The sequence below is a fragment of the Lepisosteus platostomus genome, chromosome 4, assembly GCF_059453375.1.
Source record: "Lepisosteus platostomus isolate fLepPlt1 chromosome 4, fLepPlt1.hap1, whole genome shotgun sequence".
Taxonomy (NCBI): Eukaryota; Metazoa; Chordata; class Actinopteri; order Semionotiformes; family Lepisosteidae; genus Lepisosteus; species Lepisosteus platostomus.
In genome coordinates, this window is record NC_142614.1 from 15,964,244 (window position 1) to 15,987,666 (window position 23,423).

At 40.1% G+C, this 23,423-nt stretch overlaps 1 protein-coding gene across 3 annotated transcripts in view; it reads right to left on the reverse strand.

Moving 5' to 3' along the window:
- lifra (LIF receptor subunit alpha a) overlaps positions 1–23,423 on the reverse strand; it is a 41,114-nt gene that overhangs the window by 6,614 nt on the left and 11,077 nt on the right. The window contains exons 1-16 of one of the 3 annotated variants that reach the window (XM_088628725.1): positions 19,512–19,638; positions 12,319–12,485; positions 11,854–12,011; positions 11,219–11,369; positions 10,135–10,407; positions 9,600–9,726; positions 7,768–7,934; positions 6,512–6,654; positions 5,393–5,552; positions 4,818–4,894; positions 4,189–4,405; positions 3,626–3,808; positions 3,385–3,486; positions 2,085–2,240; positions 1,357–1,497; positions 689–782 (exon numbers count right to left, since the gene is read on the reverse strand). In XM_088628725.1, the coding sequence (XP_088484851.1) occupies positions 689–782; positions 1,357–1,497; positions 2,085–2,240; positions 3,385–3,486; positions 3,626–3,808; positions 4,189–4,405; positions 4,818–4,894; positions 5,393–5,552; positions 6,512–6,654; positions 7,768–7,934; positions 9,600–9,726; positions 10,135–10,407; positions 11,219–11,369; positions 11,854–12,011; positions 12,319–12,403 (2,234 nt within the window). In that variant the 5' untranslated portion in view covers positions 12,404–12,485; positions 19,512–19,638. Of the gene's footprint in view, positions 1–688; positions 783–1,356; positions 1,498–2,084; positions 2,241–3,384; positions 3,487–3,625; positions 3,809–4,188; positions 4,406–4,817; positions 4,895–5,392; positions 5,553–6,511; positions 6,655–7,767; positions 7,935–9,599; positions 9,727–10,134; positions 10,408–11,218; positions 11,370–11,853; positions 12,012–12,318; positions 12,486–15,284; positions 15,692–19,511; positions 19,639–23,423 lie in introns of those variants that run through there. The other 2 variants (XM_088628724.1, XM_088628723.1) reach the window with 2 other exon arrangements.

Below are 23,423 nucleotides of genomic sequence, written 5' to 3' on the forward strand. Positions count from 1 at the left end.
AAGTAACAACTGGATGAGACACTTGATCAAACTAACTGGATGGGGAAAATAGCCTCCTCTCATTTGTAACCTTTCCTGTACACTATGCACACAGAAGAAGTAAAGGGGTACAGCGTTGTGAAACTAGTGTTAACTTGTTTTCTCACATCACGCATCACAAAAATGTTGGTATACCTCGAACTTCTACCATTGACGGATGTTTCATGAAGACAGCTAAAAATTTTTTTTTAAATACCAAAGACATCATAAAAAATGCAAAGACCCCACACTAAGGATATGTAGATTTATTTGACAGATCCTTAAGGCTTTAAGTGGAGGCTGGTGCTCAGCAAATGGAATGTTAAAAATGCCTCACACTCTGCTGCCTGGCTAAGAGACTGGAGTAATACTGTGGTCAACACACTTCAAGTGTCTGGCATTCATCCTTTTGCACGAGTGTCATGATCAGAGCCTGATGCTCCCTTCAAAACAGCTGATTTGTCTAATTTGTCCCAAAATGATTCTTCAGCAATTGCCTGCATCCTGCACTGCATGGTGCACATGCCCAAAAACACCATGTCATCTTCCGCTCCACTCTGCTGTGCTGTGTCATTACATGTGAATTTAAACTTAAAATGAGCACAGCACCCATCAAAACCATGCAGTTGGGCCAGCAAGTGTGTAAAACAAACAAAAATAAACATCATACCAGTTCCTTTTTTTGTAGCAGACGACAGTGAGGATAATGGAGGAGACGGCCATTACCCCCAGAGAGATGAGGATGATGGCAATTAATCCATCAGCTGAAAGACAAGGAGAGAAAGTTGGATGTTTGCTAACTTCAGCTGCTGACAGACCGCACACGCAGAGGAACCAATCCAGGAATTCTGTGTGGTGAAGCCTGCAGCCTGTCCTGCGAGTTGGCATCAGTCACGTGATGCAGAGCTGCTGAAATCCTGTATGTCTTTTGTGCAGTTCGCATGCAGAAGGGACTCCCAAGACACAAGATCTTCAGAGATTTTTACAGCACAGAAACTCAGTCCAGGTCTCTGAACATGACTTAAATGAAACTTATAAATGTTAAATGTGCTGGTCTTTCAACGTAGGTAAGAAAAGGATAAATATTCCCTCTCCACTAAATGCTGCTTTGAAATGGAGTGGAAAGAAGCACTGAACAAAAGCTCTGACAGCTGTCCTAAAAAGATTTTTTTCTGTTCCAAAGCAAGAAACAAAAACGCAGGAAAAGGGGAGGAGGAGGGGGTAGGCGTAAGTGCTTTCTGATTAACTGATTTTTGCAGGAAGTGAATATTTGTAAAACCATCTCATGCTGACAATGAGAGTTTCTCCCGGTTTCACAAAAGGAGTGAAATGACTTACTTGGGCCGGGCATGAATACAGAAACGGTGGCTCCTCCGTCATCCTCCCCTGCAGCTGTATAGGCCTTTACTGTGAAGTTGTATACAGAACTGCGCAGTCTTTTCAACACGTAGCTTCTTGCATCTGGATTGGTGATATTTGCTAATGTCCAACAAAGAGAAAGAGGCTCTTAACCAAAAACAACATTTGTTACAGGCACTTTAATGATTTTTATTTTTTTTCATTTTGTAAGACCTTTGATTAAATTTTTGTTTACAGTTTGTTCAAATGCTAAGAAGACAACAATGAAATGAAGTTATGCAACTCCCAAACTTTCACTCATTCTTCATATTTCCTGCTGCATTAAAAGCATTCTTTTAAAAGCAAGATCGCATTCTTGATGGGGATTTTTAATAAATGTCTTTATGCAGACTGTATAGTATCTCTTCTGTATGGTCAATGGTACTTCACACCGACGACCTGCTCCTGTACAGTGGAGGAGAACTTCCTTGTCTGAGCACACAAGCATTGAATTATCCTGCAGTGTGGCTTTGTGTTTCATGCAGTCTGACACAGGCGCTTGTACAGATGGATAATTCAATATTTATGCCAAAGATGTGAGCAAGTAATGTGAAAAAACTGGGTGATTTCACTGTGTATCTGGGCAGTCTTTTATTGTCTCTCACTGTCTAAGCCCCTGCTATAGAAGGGCGCTATAAAAATGTCTCAATTATATAAGGTTTAGTCACCGGCTATAATGGAGCGTCCTGTCTTGTTCGAAGCATAAATGATGAATCCTTTGATGAATCCGTGTTTTTTCTCCAGAGGAATGTCCTCCCACTGCAGCAGCACCTCATTTGCAGAGCGTGGTTCTGCCTTCAGATTCTTCACAGGCTCAGATGGAACTTTGAAAACGAAAACAAAATGAGTGCAGTCAGGCCAGCGTTGTATCATGACAGCTGACACTCTTACACTGCTTGTAAAAGTCATTGTACCGCTGTTTCATGAGGTTATTCCCTCCCACTGAGTGGAGATTACCTGGCAAGCATTTAACCCTTTCAACACCCAGCTGAAAGTCCCTTTGAATTTATTATTTTGTTCCTAAAAGCCTGGAAATTCTGGCTGACAAATTATTTATGACCTGAGTATGTCTCACTACTACAGCTTGTTCACACAATGGGAATCTAGCCCAGACAGTATGGAGGTAAATATCGTTACTACATCTGTACTAACTGCTGCAGGCTTTTTAAAACACATTTATCACAATAAATCCAAAATAACAAATGACAATATGAGGAGACAAGCAGTAGCTAGTGCCTACGTTTAGCTCGAAAGGAATATTTGCTCTGCTCTGTAATGTACCTGTAACGATCTCTGTGACATCTGCAGCCTGTCTTATAAGCCTCTGTAGTTTTAGCACATCCTCTTTTAATTATGTGCTTTGGAAAACTCCAGTAATGGAAAACTCTAGGGACACCCAAATGGTTAGAATGTTATCTGTATTAATGAATTGGCTGTGATCCTTGTTACTGGACTCATACACAGTATAACCTGTAGAAGGCCTTTGTTTAGAAGCATCTACTCTGGAGTGCAGACCCCTTAGATGCAAACCATTTTTTTATGATAAGCACAACACATCACAATACCACTAAAAGCAATGATCGTCAAGCTGCAGCGACACAGAATGATGTCAATTCTTGCTATGTTGATGTTAGTGCCCTTTTTCAGTTGTTTTCTCAACAATAGTGCCATGTTACAGTTCTCTGTCAGTCTACGAAATTGTCTCAACCTTTTCCATTCCGAATCCTGCACCCCTCCCCTTGGAAATATATTTCCATTTATATTTTTCTGCAGCTGTCATTTCATTTGAGCAACATCTCCCTGTTAAACAATGGAAAGAACAGCTGAGGATGTGGTTCTTCATACGAATCAGTGTGCAAAAAAGGAAAAGGACCTTTAAAGACCAGAAGATCTTAATTTGAAAAAACCCTTTGATGAGGCAGCAGAGAGCTTGTTCAGCTCTCTTACAGTGGGTCTCTCAGTTCTCACCTAGTTCCTGTCCATATCCAATCTTCCTCTCTAGTAGGTAGGGCCCGTTCTTTGTACAGCCATAGATGGAGAAGCTGTACTGCACGCCAGGTTCAAAGTCCTCTGTAGACACACAGGAATATGTGTCAGGGTGAGTGAAAGTTTTAAGTATCTTTCCAATGTGAATATACAGAATTAATCTAATAATAAATGAATTCATTCAGCTGCTGTTGTTGTTTCAAATACAGCAACTGGGATTTACCTGACTTTATTACTGCATTGGTGCTTCCTAGAGGAACCTTCACCCAGTCCAAACTGCAGTTCTGCACCCTGTGAGTAGGGCACCAATCCACAATGTACCCACAGTCAACGCTGGCATTGGGAGACCAGCTCAGGTGAAAACCCCCATTCGCAGCACAAACCACAGACGGAACAGAATTGTTAACTGAAAAAAAACAGGAAAGAAAGGGCATTAAATCCAGATATCAGTTAAACCTAGATGATGCCTGCCATTTCAATCATCTGCTTCTACAGAAAGTCAAAGAAATAATTCATCAAAATTGTTCAAAGATATAAAATACAAGGAACAAGTTAAGCAGTGAATCACTGTCCTCCATGAGTACTGCCTGACACAAATTATAAGGAATATCAGTAATAAGACAGTAATTGAAACAATAGATTTATTTTTAATTGCACGTCTCTTCAAGCCAAGTTTTAAGGAAGCAGGGAGACTAACCGACTAACCTTAGAAAACTAACAGACAGCACTGGGGCACTGCCTTAGCTTCAGAATGAGAGTGTCTGAGGGGCGTCACGCCTTTCCTACCTAACAGCAGCTCAGGGACTATGAGGCTAGAAGGAGGAGAAGATCCTGCAGAGTTGCTGGCGCGGACAGATATGACGTAGTCACGGTTGCTGAGGTTCAGCTCTGCACTGGTGTCACTGGGGGGCAGAGTGAAGCTCTGTTCACTGCCATCAGTGAGACTCTTCCAGGTCACTTCATATTGACGAATTTTTCCATTGCTTTCCCTTTTGGACAGGGGCTATAAACACCAAAGACAAAGTACATAAAGCACTGATTGGAATTTGCTGTGCTCTTCAAATCTTTGTTCTATTGCGGACGTGAAGCTTGCACACGCACCATAGTAACCATGGTGTACGCACAGGAAAAACAGCAACAGATGGCTAGGAGTGTTTTTAAGCTTAACTTTGACAAAAAACAGTGTCATTAGTCAATTCTGAGAAGCCAGCCTTCATTTTCAATTGATTCTTGTGGCAAGGTAAAGCTACAGGGAGCCTGCTATAAATCACAAGCTTTTGATGAAGGCATAGAGATGAAGATCATTGCAACAGCAGTGGCCAATCTGTCGAACTCATCATACACAAGCATAAAATTATGTAATGGCATTCCTTTCTGATGATTAAATCTCCCAAGCAAGCAAATCAATTGTTTACCTTCCATGCAATGACAACTTTTTGGCCATCTTCCTCCTTGATAATATTTCTCCAAATGTCAAGGGCTTTTACTGGGCCTTGGGAGTGAAACAAAATAGGGAAAAGCTAAACAAACAAAAAACATGTATTGTTTTTTCAGAAAATGCAGAATGTTTATAGTGTTGAACAAAGCAGTCCAGATTTTTGCTGTCTAAAAAACACTAGACATCCTAGTTACTGCTTCCACTTGCTAACGAAAACACATGCTGCAACAATGTGATCACACCAACGTTCTGAATAGCAGGCTCTTTTTTAACAAGCCCAAAATGATCAACGGTTCAAATTTACCCTCATCTTTGTGGATTGCGTGCAAACACATATTCCAGTCTTTCTACACTGTAAAGAAGTATGATTCCACCACTAGGACAGGATTCAATATGGTTCATAAAGCTTTAGCAGTTAAGAGAAGTACTGCAGAGCAAGGGAAGGTGAAAGAGCTCATATCACAACTATTAAAGCAAGTGAGAGCTTAAATTTCTCAATGAACATCTTGTACTGTACACCTTAAAAGACTTTTTGCTACTAGTCATACTTACTTTCCTCTAGAGTCTGAAATTGTTTAATATGGCTCCAATCACCCCATTTCCAGAAATCTTCAGCAACTCCACAGCGAACGCGGACAGAGTATTTCTCACCCGGAAGCAAATGGCTCATTTCTAGATTCCAGCTTGATTTTTTATCCAGTGTGTAGTTCCGCTAATAATAATGTTAAAAAAACACAATAGATAAGATAGATAAATATCTACATCAATACATCTGTATTAGATCTAGAATCATGGTCATACTGAAAAATTAATCCTTTTCATTAAAACAAGATCCAGAAGAAAAGAAATGCTATTACAGTCTTCACTTGTCCTTTTCCTTGGCTAGTGCTTTTTACTCATCATAGGGGTTCTCTGAACCCAAAAGATGAGGTACACCCTCAAAACACCACATCTTTCCCCATGTTCCATTAGGTTCTTCTAAGCTCTTCTCTGACCTAAATGCTGTAGTACAGATCCAAACATCATTTGGATTAAACAGACAATAATAAATTAATTCACCCGTTTGTCATGTCCGTTTGTTCGTGGTTTCATTGCATACATGATTTATTTTACCTTAGTCTGTGAAGATTTGATTTCAGCAGCTATCCAACAAGCGGCATCCATTAAAGATTTGTGGGAAACAATGTTACCAAAAAAAAGACGCTGACATGCAAACTTTCCATCTCAGTCATTTGCTTGAATTTCGTTAGCTCCACAAATTCAGTTTTCCTGAACAGTTGTCAGGCTTTGCATGACTGTTTCCATCGCCTTCCTCTGTTTTGGTCTTTCTGTGACAAGAGTGCTAGGGAATATTTTCTAGTGAACATGCTTGTTAACCAGAAATGTTCTGTAACAATAGCTAACAACTTTAAAGATGCGGTGCTGCATAAGTTTGTGTACAGAGGCCATGGATCTAGCAAACTGAATTTCATGATTAGAAGTAACAATGTTAACAAAGAGTAGAGGTGAATTTAATCCTGAAAAGCAAAGCAGATAGAGCAGTTGAGTCTTCCTCAGGAGTAAACAGGAGTGGAGATTATATAAAGTTTACTAGACAATGTGAATAGTGCAAGGTTCTCACACAAAGACACCTAAATAAAGTTGTATGTTATCAACAGGACAGTTACTTACCACCTCTGCATGATCCTGGCTGTACACCTCCACCTGGCACACAAAGCTCAGCCTGTCGTAGTTCTTTGGCCAGTCCCAGACCAGCCTGGCACTTCTGGAGTAGACAGACTCGACTCCCAAATAGCGAGGATTGTGTGGATACACTGAACAGAAGACCATTATACACTTGTAAACCTCTGAAGCACTCCGTTTACCTCAATATACATACTAGCATCACAAAGGAATATTTAAACAAACCCTGCAAATGTCTCTACAAAATGATTTCTTTCAACTGCCTACAAACATTTCAGTTCATGTTATTACTGCCTTCAGTCTGAGAGCAAGATTAAATGAATCTGAACCTAACCTGGAATATAAAATCATAATGGCCTTTAGAAGGAATAAAGATCAAGGCAATTCTAATGAGAGATGTCTCACATCCTTGCAGGCATAAGGGACATTTTTCACTTTCAAACCTTGAGGAACTGCATAATATGACTTGCCAAGCAAAATATGATATAACATGTTCATGTTTCTGGAGTTTAGAGAAGTGACAAGTGAAAATTGCAGAATGTTTAATGCCAGCACAGCATTCACGTAAACCCATTCAGAGTAATCAACAATTTACATTTCTACACAGTAGCATAAGCAGGAAGCTCTGGGGTCTTGGATTCAGCTTTGGGCAGGGGAGCCAGAATGCATGTTCCCTGTAATTTAGAATAACTCTGAATATTCCAGCTTTCTTCAACCTACTTGCAGTTTAACTGGCTAAGATAACACTATCCATTTCCATCCCTCCACATGAATCCACCTCGAAAACTATTTTTGATGTCTCTGTGCCCAATGCTTTGATACAAGTATGGGTTTTTAGGATACTACGATTATGCCCCTATTTTTCATCTAGAAAGAATTAGGTTGTTAATGCAACAGCATGTAGCCATGTAGCAGGAAAGCAATCCACTATATCAAGGAAGAGTGCTTAATGTAGAACTTTCATCTATTCATATTAGAGGCCAGGTTTTGCAACTTGCAACTATGTCCAGGTTTTGCAACTTGCAGAAGCTTTTTGTGCTTCTGCAACTATGTGGCATAAATATCAGCCTCCTGCTTAAGCTTCTGAGTTAGGCCCTGCACGTCACACGAAGCCGCCCTTGCCCAATGCAGCCACATTTGAGTCTGCTGTCTTGCTGCGCTTGGCACTGTGCTGCACACAAGAGACCTCAGTGTCAGGCCTGCTCATTCCCAGATAGCGGGGACCTGCGGCTGCACAGGCTTACCTCTGTGGTGCAGGTCCAGAGAGTCTGAGAGCTCCACCGCTCCCAGGGGGTTCACGGCCCTCAGAGTGAAGACGTACTGCTGCTGGCCAGGGCTCACAACATGTTTGCAACAGTACTTTTGTCCACGAATAACATTGGCCTCAGAGCAGTTGCCTTCCCCAGAAAGCCTAAGAGGTAGAAGAAAAGAGAAAAAGACACACAAAAAACAGTTTAAAAACAATATCCCAGGGAAGTTGGGGACCTTCAAATAACAGTGGTAGGAACCTTGGCACCACCATTACAACTAATGTTTTCCAGCTAATCTATAATGATTCCAATGCTCTTAAGCAGTAGGGTCTTTTAATTAATTAAGGGGTTGATTCAGTGCATACAGCACTGACTAGGTGCCATTACGCATGTCTGAAATGGGAATTACTTACTGCTGTTGTAGCATACAATACAATCATATCATATCACAAACAAAATACAACCATACAGGCATCTTGTTTTGGGCCACACAAATTCCAAACAGCCCAAATAATTCACAATCAAGTTGCCAAGCCCCATGTCTGTGAAAGGAAGAATGCAGCCACTGGATTGTGAGAACGTGCATAAAAGCAGGCAAAGAGCCATGAAATTTTCCCACAAGGCTGGCAGTGAAGGAGCTATAAATATCACAGGGTATTACACCCTTTCCTTCCTGCATCTCCCACTCTGCAGCTGGGTTACATTTTCTTCTCCTCAAAGCCTGTTTTTTTATTACTATTGACAATCATAATTCAAAACACGGAGAGGCTGTGTTTTTCTTCCATGTAACCTGAGATTGGTTTACAGTACATGATTCATGAATAACTTTGCTATGAGTCCGAAGGAAAACTGCTGCATCGCAAAGCACGTCCGCTGTGGGCAAGTTGGACTACTGCATTGGTCTGCCTGCACTTACTGCATTATGGCACCAAGATGTAAATCCTGTTACCGAACTATGACATTCTCAAGGGACTTTACACAGTGACCTGGTTTGGAAGCTTCAAAGGGTTTAATTTTGCACCATTAAACCTCTTAAAAAATAAGGGCAGTTGGTCAATAGATCTAGATCGCTTGCTGTTAAGTACACGTTCCTGACAAGTCCACTCATCTGGCAACAATACTGGATCACGCCGAGATACTTTAAATGTTATCACAGCAAATGAGGACCATGTCAAGTAGCTCTTCTATTTAAATGAATGGCTTCTGCAGAATAGAGTGACGAGGAAACTGTCCAAGCACAGTGATTTATTATTAATTACAGCTATTCGATCTGCATCCACAGGTCCCATCTTTTGCTCATCTTCACCTGGCAACATGTTATCACCTGTGCTGTGGCATTTGATGTCACTGTCATCGTCTGTGACATATGTTGTTGCTTAAGACCTGTGCTATACCCTTTAATCTACTGAACAGCTAGAAAGTGCTGTACCATATAGACACTTTTAAACAGGTACATCTGACCTGAATATGTTCCCATATTGTACAACCGCATTCATTTGGAATCAAAGACAAAGGTAATAGGTAATTATATTATTAATAAGTTTTGGTTAAATACTTCACAAACACTAAAAGTTATGCAATAAGGTACAATATTTTCTCAGCCTTTTTGGCGCTGAAACGGCAGTTATAAGCATAAAACAGTAAAAAACAGTATGTTATGATGCTATATACTGTACATTATCTATTCACTCATTTGGGAAAACATGGGATACTCAGAGCTAAGTTCTGTCAGGAAAGGAGCATTTACATTTACAAATCTGGTGTTGTTGCTTTTGACCTGCCTGTCCTGTCAGTACTGTGAACCAGAGTCTACTCTTAGAAAGCACCTTTCAGTCAGGCTGTAGATAGTCCTGCGTGGCCCATACAGGTATGTGGAGTTGCCCGTGTTCCAGTAACATTCGACGGATGCCAAGTCTCGAGTCTCACACACAAGGTCACTGTCCCGAGGGGCATCTGGGAAAACAAAGTCGTAAAGGGGGAGAATAATAGTCCCCAATTAATCAGTTGAAAAAAACTGCAAAAGAAATCCTGCTCGCTTTTACTTCCTTTTCTGATGCATACTGTATACCAGATAATCCAAATCCAGTAAAACGTCTGATAAAGGAACACAGATAAACAGATTAGACTGTAACAGAACAGATTGATCAGATATTGATTAACATTAGAGATGATTTTCTAAATCCTACATGGCAAACCAGAAACTACAGTTTCTGTAGATCCCTATCATTGAGTTTAACACCAAGAAGGAAATGTAGGCTTTTAGAAAAATACACAGCTTCGGGAATGTCCTCGCAAAAAGATGTGACATGATTTTAAAACTGAAAAAAAAATACTGATGACTACAGAGAACGAGTTACTTACAGCCAACAAACACAACGGTCCCCCCAATGGACCCAGAAGATTGGTTAATGCAAATCACATTATCTCCGCTGCTAATGGATGGAACAGGTAGCTTCTTCTGTGCTGCCAGAGTCCTGTTGCTTAGGTATGTGGTACTTAACTTCTCCTGAAAGATTAAATCCATGACATTGTCGTTCTTCCCAGCCACACAGCAAAATGTCAAGTTTGTGCCAACAGCCACCACTCTGTCAATGGGAAACACTGCAGTTTCACCGACATCTTTTGTATCACTCCCTGGATAATGAGAAGGATGACAACACATGTTATGATGTTAAGAAAAAATTAATCATAATCTTATATAATAAAAAATATAAACAAGAACACAGAAAAGACTACAAACTCGGGGAGGCTAATTGGCCAAATGAGCTGATCTTTGGTAGTTAGTAATTAAAAAAATATCATACAGCTGTGTCTTTTATAGGAGCATAAAGTCACAAACTTCCTGATTCACAGAGAATTTCTTCCCACAAGCTGTCTGATTACTGAACTCTACCCCTATCACGGGATCACCCTGATGTTTTTTTTTAAGTTATATGTTGTTTAACATTGTTGTTGCTGCTGTTCGGTGTTTATGTTTTTGGCGATGGTCTTTTTATCAGGGCAGAAATGCAAATAAGCATTTCACTGCACTTCGCATATGACAATAAACTGACCTGAACTCTTGAAGGAAGCCAGGGGCTTCAACAACAAGGCTGGGCAGAAAGTATTCCCTTACCTGTGACATCACCAAACAAAAACTCTTGGGATGAAATTCCCCAGGATCTCCTCATGGCTCTCAAAAGTATGGTCACTGACTTCCTACATATATATCCATCTCAACTTTTCAACAGGGGTGTCAAATCTAAAAACTTCTAAAAACGTAGTTTTGCTTCAATTAGCAGGTGTCAGAGAGTTTAAAACAAAACAACACATGAGTGTTTTGTACAGCTATTTTGTGTGCTTTGTTAGATCTGTTATATAAGCAACAGCACAAAAAATAAAGATCCTGGAATGTGAAAATAAAAAGAAATTATATTTTTTTGTCCTGTATAGCTGTGAAACCCACCTTGGATGGTCACTAATGAGCTCCATTTACTTTTTTTGTGGTTGTGGATGGATCGTATCCGTATAGAGTGGGACGTGCAGTTTAAAGGCATAGGAGAGATCCACATCCACTGGTTTTTATAAGTGTTGTTCAGCAGCACTTTATAAACGTCCTGTTGAGATACAAAACATGTAAGACTGGAGCCAGTCATACTGAAACTGAGGAAATCATTAAAAAAATAAATTCCTTAATGGAAGTGCCGCTTCCCTTATGGTCACAATAGACACTATTGTTCTGGCAGCATGATAACATAATAACATAGCACACTTATGTTGGAAATTGACATTTGTGAAATGGACATTCACTAAGCAAACTTTTCTAGCAACATCAGATTAAAATAGGTAAGTTTAAACGACTAATTCCATTTAAAATTTTAACCTTAGGCAGACAATCATTTCTGCTTAGTAAAACTCAAATGTTTGAACTCATGCAACATGGCTAGAAGGACATATGAATGATGGGATCCATACAGATTGTCAGATTTACAGTAGGTGCAGAGATAACATATATATTTGTTAATAAAAAACTTTTTATATTAACATTGTTGATGCTTTGTCAGTCTCTCTCCTTATTTGAATTTTTTTTAATGTGCTTACTCGGTGAACAACTTCCATTTTCTCAGTCAAGAGAACTTCAATCTCATATTGCTCTGAAGAGCTACGAAAAGAGGAGTCATCCTCCCACTCCACAGACAGAATGTCAGATTGATAGTCTGGCTTCACTGTCACACCCTGGGGCACAGGCAAACTGAGGTCTGCAAAGACAAAAAAATAGCACGTGTATCTACTGTAGATAAACGAGTCACTTTGACACCATACTATTCTGGGTTTTGGAAATGTAAATGTTATTAATACTATGCGTAACAGCTGCATGAGAGCCATTCAGTGCAAAACACTACACATCATAGAGCTGTTTCTGTATCTTCTTTCTACAGGGCCGTGAACATAAAGACTTTCTTACCCTGCAATAAAATTAGCCGCAGAGCTGCAGAATTTCCTTTGATTTTAAAACCACAAATGTTTCAATACCCTAAAATGGTTTCTGATGCGGACCTACTGTACCTTCTTCGGAGACGCTCTCTCTCACAAGGACAGCAGCGAGGAGAAACCACCACAGTCCAATCAGGAAGCACGGAGGAGTCTGCATTCTGGGCAGGAGTTTCAGGAAGCTACAGTACAGGTGGCCAAGGTGATGGTAACCAAATCATAACCGACAGATCCTGCCAGAACTAGAATTGACAAAGACAAACACTGGGATTAAAATGTATTTTTAACTGTAATCCAGAACACATTTACAATGCCTACATCCAATTCAATGATAATGCCCAGTCGATCTTAATTTATGTGACGCATGACGGGAACATCCTCCAAACCAGTTGATCAGTATGATTATTTTTCCAGTTTCCTAGACATTCGCAATGGTTGTGTCTACAAAAGCTTTTATCAACTACATCTCTGTTGCCTGCGGCAGTGAGACTTAGTAAGATTAACCCCCCGCCTTGTCAATTCTCAGACACAGCTGGAACCCCAGGCAAGCCATGAGAAGGGCAGTGGAAACGGTACTTTGCGTCTGTAGACAGGACTGACTTCAGGCCAACAAGAACCAGGGACACTTCAGCTTTGTTTTGGAACAAGTCTGTACCCTTCAACACCAAGCAAAAGAAAAACTAAACTGAAAATGAGCTGCAACTGTGCTCTACCACGGGTTATAGCACAGGACGTTAAACCTAGGAAAAGGACTTACAGGCTTGAATTAAAAGAACATGAAGAGGGTTAAATACCAAGGAATATTTCAGCTAAAGGGCTATGATACTTAGATACAAAAGCCAGGGCAAGCAAATTAACACACAACAAAACCAGTTTTCAGACACCAAAAGAAAACCCTCTCATTCCCAATGACTATACTTTGTGTTAAGAACACAGTCGCTCTGGTTGAAATACAGCATCAATACCTAAGTAGGACATTTTTCAAATTAATGTCATTAATAAGTTATACATTAAGACCATTCCCGCTGAATTCCAAGAATGATGGCTTGCGTGTTCAAGTTCCACAAAATATAACACTATAAAAAGTATAAGCAGTAAGAACATTTTTTCCTTTTTCCCCACCTATTATATCATCATATAACCTGAGCTGGGTGATTGCAGCAGACGTGACACAAGTGAGTCATCTTGATACCGTAAGGCTTGCCTCCCCAGGGTAGCGGCAAGTTTGTGCAAGACTACATCTCTGCTCAGGCTCGGACACTTCTTGAATTCATAAAGACTGTGCCAAAATCAACAATCAAAACATTAAAATAACACACTTTGAAAACTATGTAGCAAGGCAGCCAGTTCCCACCCCCACACACAAATGCACTGAGTTTTCCTGGAATTCTTACACTGACAGTTAACAGGCGACACTGCAGGAGTCGTTGAGTACTGCTGGCTTTCCATTTACTGTGTGGATTAAGTCTCTGGCAAGCCAAGACGCCATCAGACACAAAGTTTGGAATGTGTTTTAATCCCAAGGCTAGCTGCGGTTTCCTGACACCATGCCACTGAAACAACACAGCATACTAAAATGAGGGGAATTCTGAAAGTCACTACATGGCACAGGACTAATGCCAATATCTTGTACTGTCCAAGCATTTAAAAGTCTTAAATTAGCAAAGAGCACAGAGTAAAGGGCTAATCAAGCAAACAGCTCACTTAAATGACTAAATTAACCTAGGAACAAACAAGAGGCTTACAAAGATCAGGACTGAGAAATGCAGATTTAAATGCAGTAACATCCCTGACAACAAATGACTAAATGTCAAGAACAAGAAAATAAAATGTTAGGTTTAGAACTTGAAGTGCCAGTCATGGGTGGATGTAGACAGAGAGGTGAAAAATGTATTTTTATTTTATATTTCTAAGGTTCAGTTGTTTGTATTGGCTCTCCAGTGTGTGAGATGCCAAGCAGACGTGGGGACTGACAATCTGCTTTGTACGGATATCACCATCAGCGATTCCATAATTCTCAGACTGTGCTAGACCAAAACAGTAAAATAAGTTCCGAGGCACTATTTGTGTTTCTGAGTTTGAAATTGACTTTCATCTTGTATGGAATCAACGGTGATCTTGGTCTCATTTACAAGTACGAGAGTCCTCTTCTTTACCCTCCACGTAACTGATGTTTAGACGGCAAACCCGGAACAAAATCAATAAAAAACAGGGGCAAACAACACGAGATGAGAACTGAATGTTCTCATTCAGTTCTCAACTGAATGTGTTTACTAAAATAAACACCATCCGGATCTTCCCCTTTACTTCAGTGAAGGGAGACACTTCAAGAGTGGGTTTTACTCAGTTACTTTAAAAGCAAGCTAGCAAAGGTGTTGAGCTTCCAATCATTTAAACGACTAGTAATTTAAATTCGCCATCTCTGTCAAACTAATATTTGGCTATGTGTAGCTCTCACTTGGAAAAAAAATAAAAATGCAGCAAACAGAGGGCTACAGATTATATTATTGCAAATGCACTTTGGGATAGAAACAATGCACAAAAGTAAAAAAAGAATGAACCAAAGACACAAACCTAGGGCTTTTAATGTAGTTGTGCACAGCAGAGGTATGCTACTTGTTCTAAATAGAATGAAAATACAAAACAATCTAATTTTCAAGAATCAAAATAATCTTACCCAGCTTGCAGGAAAATGTACATACACTGGACTGAAAATAAGGTTAAGGTTATCATGTAAGTATAACACTGTGTATATAGTGCCTTTTAAAGCAATAATTTCAAATTTCAAATGTCAAGGCTGTTTATGCATTCCCAATTTTCTGAAACAGGACAGACACAGTACATCCTCTGCTGTTCAACATTTGTCTTCAAAGTTTTCTTTTTTTAAGTTAATGATTTTTTTCCCCAGAGAAAAACGTTTTGTGGTGCCCCATACAAGCACGCACAGTGCATTATCCAGTCATCCTACTGTGAAAAGCAAGCTAGAACTTGAAAAAGCCACATCCAATTACAAGAAAGGAAACTTGCTTCCAAATACTTACTCGTGAATGGATCAGAATCAAAAGATTCCAAACGATAATGCATTTCCAATGTAGATCTCAGAGCAGTGAAATATACATTTGTTTGTCATTAAGGCCTGCGCCGTTGTTGTTCCATCTCATTTGGCTTTTTCCACTGCTGCCATTTCCTTTAACTCTTCTCTTACTCTGTGCAGACAAACTCGGTGAAACATTTCATTTGAAACGTATCCTGCTCCTTAACTAAAAACCACGACACTACAAAGTGTTGCAAAATGCTTTGCTACCGATGCCAGCACAGGCACAGCCAAATAATTTTACCCCGTTGACCTTTTTCCCCAGAGAAATACTTACTAAAATAGACATTAAAACCTCTCAAAAGTTTTTAAAAAGCTGCCCCACTTACGCATTATGTATGCATCGTAATCATAAAATGTGGTCGGCAAAGAGCTAAACCTTGCAAAGCAAAACACATATACAGTTATGTAGCGGATAAACAATGATTAGATTTCGCATTTGTTATTATATGCAGACATCTGCATGAGCTGTAAATGTAGAAAGGCGCACACGTGTTCACTCTCAAGCTTTTACCAATCACAGATTTTAACAAGGAGCTGTTTTCCTATGCATTTCCATTGAAGCGTCTCCAGAGTAGCACATCACACTGTGAGCTCCTTCTCGGAGACCATGACCTTAGCTTGATCTGAAGAAAAAGGCCCTGTCAGACTGGAACTGGGGGCTCTGAACTGCCGGTTCTCAAAGTGAAAGCTGTCCAGATTTACTGGACACAGGCAGGATACACAGGTCATCAGCATGAACTTCTGTTCCTTACTTATCCGTGCAGATATTTCCTTTGCCTCTTTGACAATTCGCTCAATTAACCCCATTGTCTTTGTGTCATATTTACTATGCAGCACGGATCATGGGGATTTCTCCTGTACCATTGTGTGCCAGTTAACTGGACACCAGAGACCTACAATATTTACTGTAAAACATTTCATGCATTCCTCATTTTCTAAAAATGGAGTTTTAATGGTAAACTAAAATCCACCCTTCAAATGTGTTTTGTGCGTTACAAAAAAAACAAAACTTGTGGGTTTTAACAAGTATGGCAGGCATATACAGTAGCTCTGTTTATTCTGAACACAAAAGTGTCTAGAAAGTAACTTTTTTTAAGTTGTTGCTGCAAAACATTTAATTCAGGCAAAATAATACATTTTTGCAGGGTTACAAATTCATCACAATTCATCAAGGGGCAAAACCAGTAAAAATGAGCAAATATTTAACAGATTTGTGTATTGCATTTTTGCAGAAACATTAATTTAACCATGACTCACAGATACAAATGACTTGTTTGTTTCAGACTTGGTTACACCTAAAAAAAAATGTGCAAATGTGCCAAAGTGATTTATATTTTCGAAGCTTCTCTAGAAGAGTGGGGCTGGAAGTCCTAGGTACTTGGAATCCCTCAAGGCACAGACAGAATTGGACAGAAACGCAGCAGCACTTCAGTTTTTTAAATGCGCTCAGCCCTTGTATGACAACACTTCTTCAAGGACCCAGCTCTGCAGAGTTGTAAAAACCAGCAGCACAAAACGACATTACAGGAATTCCAAACAGAGGGAGAACATTAATGTGTCTGCTACTTTAAAACCCGAGAGCACCTGACAAGACACATCGTTTTCAAAAGTGACAGCTGTTCAGATCAAAAGAGAATTATACTCGGTCTGGGACACGGACTGGTCACTAGCCGCTGTAAGCAATTCAGGAGGTAATAAGTAATCCTCAGAAAGCAATCCAACAACTGAGTATGGAACAGAATTACTGATTCTATACTAAAAGTGACTCAAATGGCCTTTGGACTTGAAGGCCTTTAATGTAGACTGTAAACAGCATCAATCGGTCAAATGGATCAAATCTGGGGTCTACCCTACAGTCTTCTTCAATATACTCAGAGAGGCTTATTGCTTTGGAAGGCTATCAAAAATGGAACAAACAGTGGAGACATCCAGGTTAGCCAAGTCAGTACACTTACATAAGCATGTTCTGATCACAACACTGCCTACAGAGCTCATGAAAGCCTTTTTGTACTTATAGAGAAAGTACAATTTAAAAGTTGGGAGTCAACTGGTACATGATGTGTTCTTCAGTAGGGGAAGAAAATTAAGTAAACTACTGTATATGGAATGAGTATTTTTCACAGATGTTCACTAAGACAGAGGTAAATAACACGTCTCAAATAAAAGAAGGATCTTGCATCATGCAGAACAATCTCTGCACACAGGAATAGAATGTGAAGTGTCACAGGGACATGTGAGCGCTTAAAACACAAGTATTAAATATTGGACCTGATAGTGTTTTTTATCAACTGTACTCAAAGAAATGTGGGATGTTATTCTTCCAACAAACGGTGTAGCTAAAAAAAAAGATGAGGTTTATACCCATCAACTAGAGATGTTCAAATATTCTACCCATGCACAGAAAGGCAGATAAAACTGAGGATGCAGTTAGGTGAACACTACTGAGTGATCTACATGTCCTTAAATCAAGCAGACAGTTAGCATAGTTAGGGAACATTGATTGTGTTTCACTTGTTACATGCCTTTCAACAGAAACACCACACACCATGCGAAGAGATATCTTTGCACTTTTGTATCTCTAAGAAGATCATAGAAGATCAAAAGATGCATTAAACAAATATGCATGTGAAGAACACAAACACTTCAAAAGGATGACATCTTAAGTGATTTACCAGGAGAATCCAAGACCTGTATTCTATATTTACACAGATAAATCGTTCCAGTACAAACAAAGCACAAGCAATAATGTTGCTAAGGTCATCCACTCAATTCAAGGAACTGGGAGAAAAAATGCATTTAGGGATTCAAAAAGGGGACATCTTGGTACAGAGCTTTGCTTGTCTAAAACAAACTGCACCACTGTTTTACTCCTTGGATATTTCAAGAACCAGCTGGTTGAGATTATCAGATAAATAATATGCTCTACTAACAGGCCTCCTCTCATTTTGCAATACTTCTTACGTTCTCAGGATTAAAAGATTACAAGGTTTAATCCTTTACTGTCTGCGAGTTACATGCAGGATATTTAGAATAACTTTTATGGTGTCATCAAGTGTGTCTTTTCACTGTTCAAAAATGACAGATTCAGGGAAGAGAAGACCAATCAGAATCTGTATTGCACTGAAGGAAACAATGTAAAAGAGAATCTGCATTACATAAGACCTTCAAAACATTCAGGACATATTGGCTGAAAAAAATATATTCAAGCTTGCTGATTTATTTAAATCTCCTACACAGCTCTCACTGGCAAAGTCTGTGCTTCATATTTTAAAACACTACTTTTAGACTTCCACCTTTTAGTTTTAGTCATTGAAAAAAACAGTGGCGGGAATGGAGGGGGGGTGATTAATGACTGCTCATATTCTGCTAAGAATATTTAATCTGTATGTTTTCATGCATCACATTGGTGTTATTAATTTTAAAAGTTGAAGAACAATTAAAACTTCTGTGCGCTCAAGTTATACTGTAGCTGTGCTACTGACGCCCTGACTTCTTTAAAGAAACAGTGAGATGACATCCTCACATCATTACAGAAAAACTAACTGAACTAGATACTGTTTAGACAATGTCGTGTTCTAAGTGTTCCAATATTAAACAAGGAAATAAAACAATTGTTTTAGCAGAACCCCTTTAGATTCTAAAGATGGCATTTCAATTGTAGTATTTTGTATGCAGCAGTAATATATATGTCAAAAATGAGCCTGAAATTGTGAAGACAAAATGCATAAATAAGTTTGGTAGCAGAAGTAGGATGTCTTTTGGACTTGCATCCTGGTTTTTCTGAAGCTAACCTCTATCACAGGATATCATTAGTGCAGCACTGATGGTCCATTAAGGCACCCAATCATCACAGCCTTGGTCACAATATGCTTGCTCTTTCTGCATGTAATGCTGTATTGCATTCCTAATTACGCGGATGCAAGTCTCCATTTAAGTCACGCAGTCCATTTCCAAGGACTTTGGTACACATCAGCAGCAAAATGTTCCTCTCCATTCATTCAAATTGGAGGACACATAACAGATGGTAGCTCAAATACAGGAAATGCACATTGACTGGCCACTGCACTGTACTGCACATACTACACGTACATACTGTACATATTGAGAGTCAGGCATAGACCTTAATCTGAACTGTCGGGATTCCTGTTGTAGTAAATGTATTTTAACTTACCGAAAAAGGACACTGTACAGTAACAGACCCCCAGGACTCTCAGAGCTGTCCTGCGCTGGCGGCCTCTGATATTCCAGAATCACAGCTACGCTGCTCCTTTCCCCAGCAGCAGGCAACAGACTGCTGCAGCTCACAGCGGCTGCTCAGAAGAAAACTGGGAGAGTCCTAGCCACGCACCCATGGGATGTAATTTTTTCCTTTCTGTTTCATTCTGACCCATACTGGGTCTTCAATTTTACTAAAATGAGCCATTAACCTCTTAAGAAAGCAGGGTCAGAACTTCGCACACTGTAAGCACCTGCAAAATCCCCCTTTAAGGGCAACACAAAACATTTCAGGAAAAGTTCTTCCCAGCCCATTAACAACACCCAGTTACAGCTGGAAATTCAATACTTAATAGTATGCTGAGCCACAGTACATCTGTGTTCATGATGAAGAGGCATTTTCTCTCTCCAAATTCAAACTTTGTTACAGAATGCATGTGAAATGAAAATAGTTGTGTAAAGACTGAATCGGATGAATTTTCCTCCCTTTTTACCTCATTTCTGTATCACAAGGAAGAACACTGTAGGATGAGTAACAATATCCAGCAGTTGTACAGACACACTGCTGACTTGTATCCAAAGCCACTTGCATTTGCACCCATTTATACTGCTGGAGAAGCTGTGTTATACTTCAGATGCTCAAGGGTAAGGGTTCAACAGCAGTCTCGATCCTGGGATCCTAGGATCTGAACCTGCATCCTTCTAGTTACAAATCCAGAACGCTAACCACTGCTCCACACTGCTGCCTTAGTATCCTTTGTCTCCAGATGCACATATTCCATAGCCATATCCATAATAAACTGTCCTCTCATAAATCGATTTACCACGTCTACACAATTCCACATTAATTGCAGGGATAACAACACTTGAACTTACAAATTAGAGCAAGTCAAGCAATGTACAATTATGACAGCATACATAATTACAAAAACAATAGCAAACAAACCCGGAGTGCGGATGCAGAGCAGTAACGTGGACACCCTGCAGGTATGTGTTCCCCGATTCCAGTGAGTAACACCACCACAGTGATGACTAAAAAATTCTCGAGATTGGGCAGGTCTCATTTCCCTGGGCCGTCTCATTCCCCAGCTTAGGAGCGAGGTGGGATAATCAACAGGCTCTGGGAACGGGGCTACAAGACTCGGAGCATATATAAAATATAAAGAGGAAGGGACTGTCACAAATGTTTAATTCATAAGTATAATGCAACCCATCGTTAATACCTGCCTATTTAAACCAGTGTTTATACGCTTACAGGGTCTCACGAATGTCTGTCCAGACACATTTAGTCTCATTAGAAGATGAAGGGAGGGAACTGGCTGGGACTCACCACACTGGCCAGGTAGGCTGGTAAGACAGGACAGGGGATGGAGGGGTTAAGATCTGTACGTTTGGATTACCATTGCAAAACTCTACCAACTATCAATTAAGTGAGCCAGCCATATCACCCTGCAACTCACAACTGGCAACCCACTGAAGCTAAGCAGGTGTGAGCCTGGTCAGTACCTGGATGGGAGACCTCCTGGGAAAAACTAAGGTTGCTGGTGAAAGAGGTGTTAGTGGGGCCAGCAGGGGTGCTCACCCTGCGGTCCATGTGGGTCCTAATGCCCCAGTATAGTGACGGGGACACTATACTGTAAACAGGCGCCATCCTTCGGATGAGACGTAAAACCGAGGTCCTGACCCTCTGTGGTCATTAAAAATCCCAGGGTGTTTCTCGAAAAGAGTAGGGGTGTAACCCCGGCATCCTGGCCAAATTTCCCCCATCGGCCTTTATCAATCATGGCCTCCTAACAATCCCCCTCTGTGAATTGGCTTCATTACTCTGCTCTCCTCCCCACTGATAGCTGATGTGTGGTGAGCGTTCTAGCGCACTATGGCTGCCGTCGCATCATCCAGGTGGATGCTGCACATTGGTGGTGGTGGAGGGGAGTCCCCATTACCTGTAAAGCGCTTTGAGTGGAGTGTCCAGAAAAAGCGCTATATAAGTGTAAGCAATTATTATTATTATTATTAATTATCACAAATACATACAGTATACAGTATTTATAAAGCACTAATTGACATGGATAATTTTAGAACTGCTACCTTTTAGGAGGTGAATTCTGGATTTTATAATAAGAAAGTGCAAAATGTTCAGAGTATGGGAATTAGTTTTCTCTTTTGAAGCCTCTGTGGTAATGTGCACTTTCTGCTACAATACAGCTGTGTAAGACTGAAACTGAAAGGCAGCATGTGGATTCGGTAAGTTACAAGAAACAACTTGTCTGTGACCTTGTAGAGCAGACTGTAGAGCAAGTTATGATAAGCCATAAAAACAAGGCCAGTGATGGGAAAGAACTACACAGAGCATGTAACACATGTAAGCTGCCTCAAAACTAAAGCCTGGGTTGCGAAATTCAAACGATAAAATATACAATGAGGGCACGGCAAGTAACCACATGTATAAGTAGGTGGTGGTGTGTTTAATCCATGTGTTTCTTTTAATAACCCCTGTCTCAAAGCTTTTCATGTACAGACTGCCCTAATTTTAACTTGGGCAACATGTTCCCAAACAAAGAAAAAAGCTAAATGAGTTTCCAAAAGACAGTTCATTCACCAGGGTGGTAGAACTCTGAATGTAAGGTGCCATACGCTCATCACTAACTAAAAGTCTGAGGTCAAATATCAAATGGATTGTGCCTGCAGGGACCACTGCTCACACACCGTCTCGTCAAGTGAAGGAGATGATTCCTCCAACCTCCAGTTCTCCATTATGACTCCTTTGCATATACCCTGGAAGCAGATCACCCATGAAGGCGACTGTAGCGTCTTCCACAGCAGGGCTTCTTATTCCAGGTGTTCATGGACCAGTATGTCACCTCGTTTTGGTTCTAGCTGAAATCTAAATTGCCAGTGAAGTGAAACGCTACCTCCTGAGGTGCATGCCACCCTGCAGACACCTGCTTGCATTGGGCAAGGCCAGACAACCAATTATTCACAAGCACTTCAGATATGATGCTTCTACAACATGAAAGGTTGCTGAATAATTACAGCTCTCGATGATACAATTCTTCATCATGAGCCTGATATGAAGAATTACGAAAGGAAGAGTGTACTTATATTACCTGCGAGATTATACAAGCAGTAAATTAATATTAGAACTATATGAAATGTTTCCATGTTGCATCATACTAAATCTTTTTACTGATAACTCATCTATTATCCAATCCCAGCTACTTTCCCTTGCTATTTTTGTTACTCCATGCATAACCTCTCTTAAGTTTTCACCTCTGTTAGTGAACATCTGACTGCTACAGACCACAAAAAAGACAAAAAGTGCCATACGCGTTTGCAAATATTGATCTAGATGAAGCACACCAGCAATTTAAGCAAGAATTAGATGTGCTTATCATGGAAGTGTTAGAACATTATCTTTTCCATTTGTATGCTTTAAGTTCTGTTTAAGTTCTGTTGACCGGAGTTCTATTGGCTATGAATGCCTTTGCAAAGAAGACCATTATAGCATTTTTGTGGTCCAAGAGGTCTACTACTTAAACTCTTATCTACACGAATGACCTAACCCTCCTCCGGTAGGCTGCACTGTCAGTCACCCAACTAATTTAGCAAGAGCCACACTTGCCTTTCAAGAAGGTTTTTTAAGTTACTCTGTTACTGTTAAACTGTTAATACAGTACTATGCAATAAATGAGCTAGGTGTTAACACTTTCCCGAAGTTTTCTACAAACATACTTAGGTCTACACTATAGGATATGTTTCTACTTTTCAAAGTTATGATTAGGATTTTGTTGCTTCTATGCACTTGATCTGCTGTACAGGTAGAATATTCTCATGTTTGTGTCACTCTAAAGGCTAAAGCATTAACATT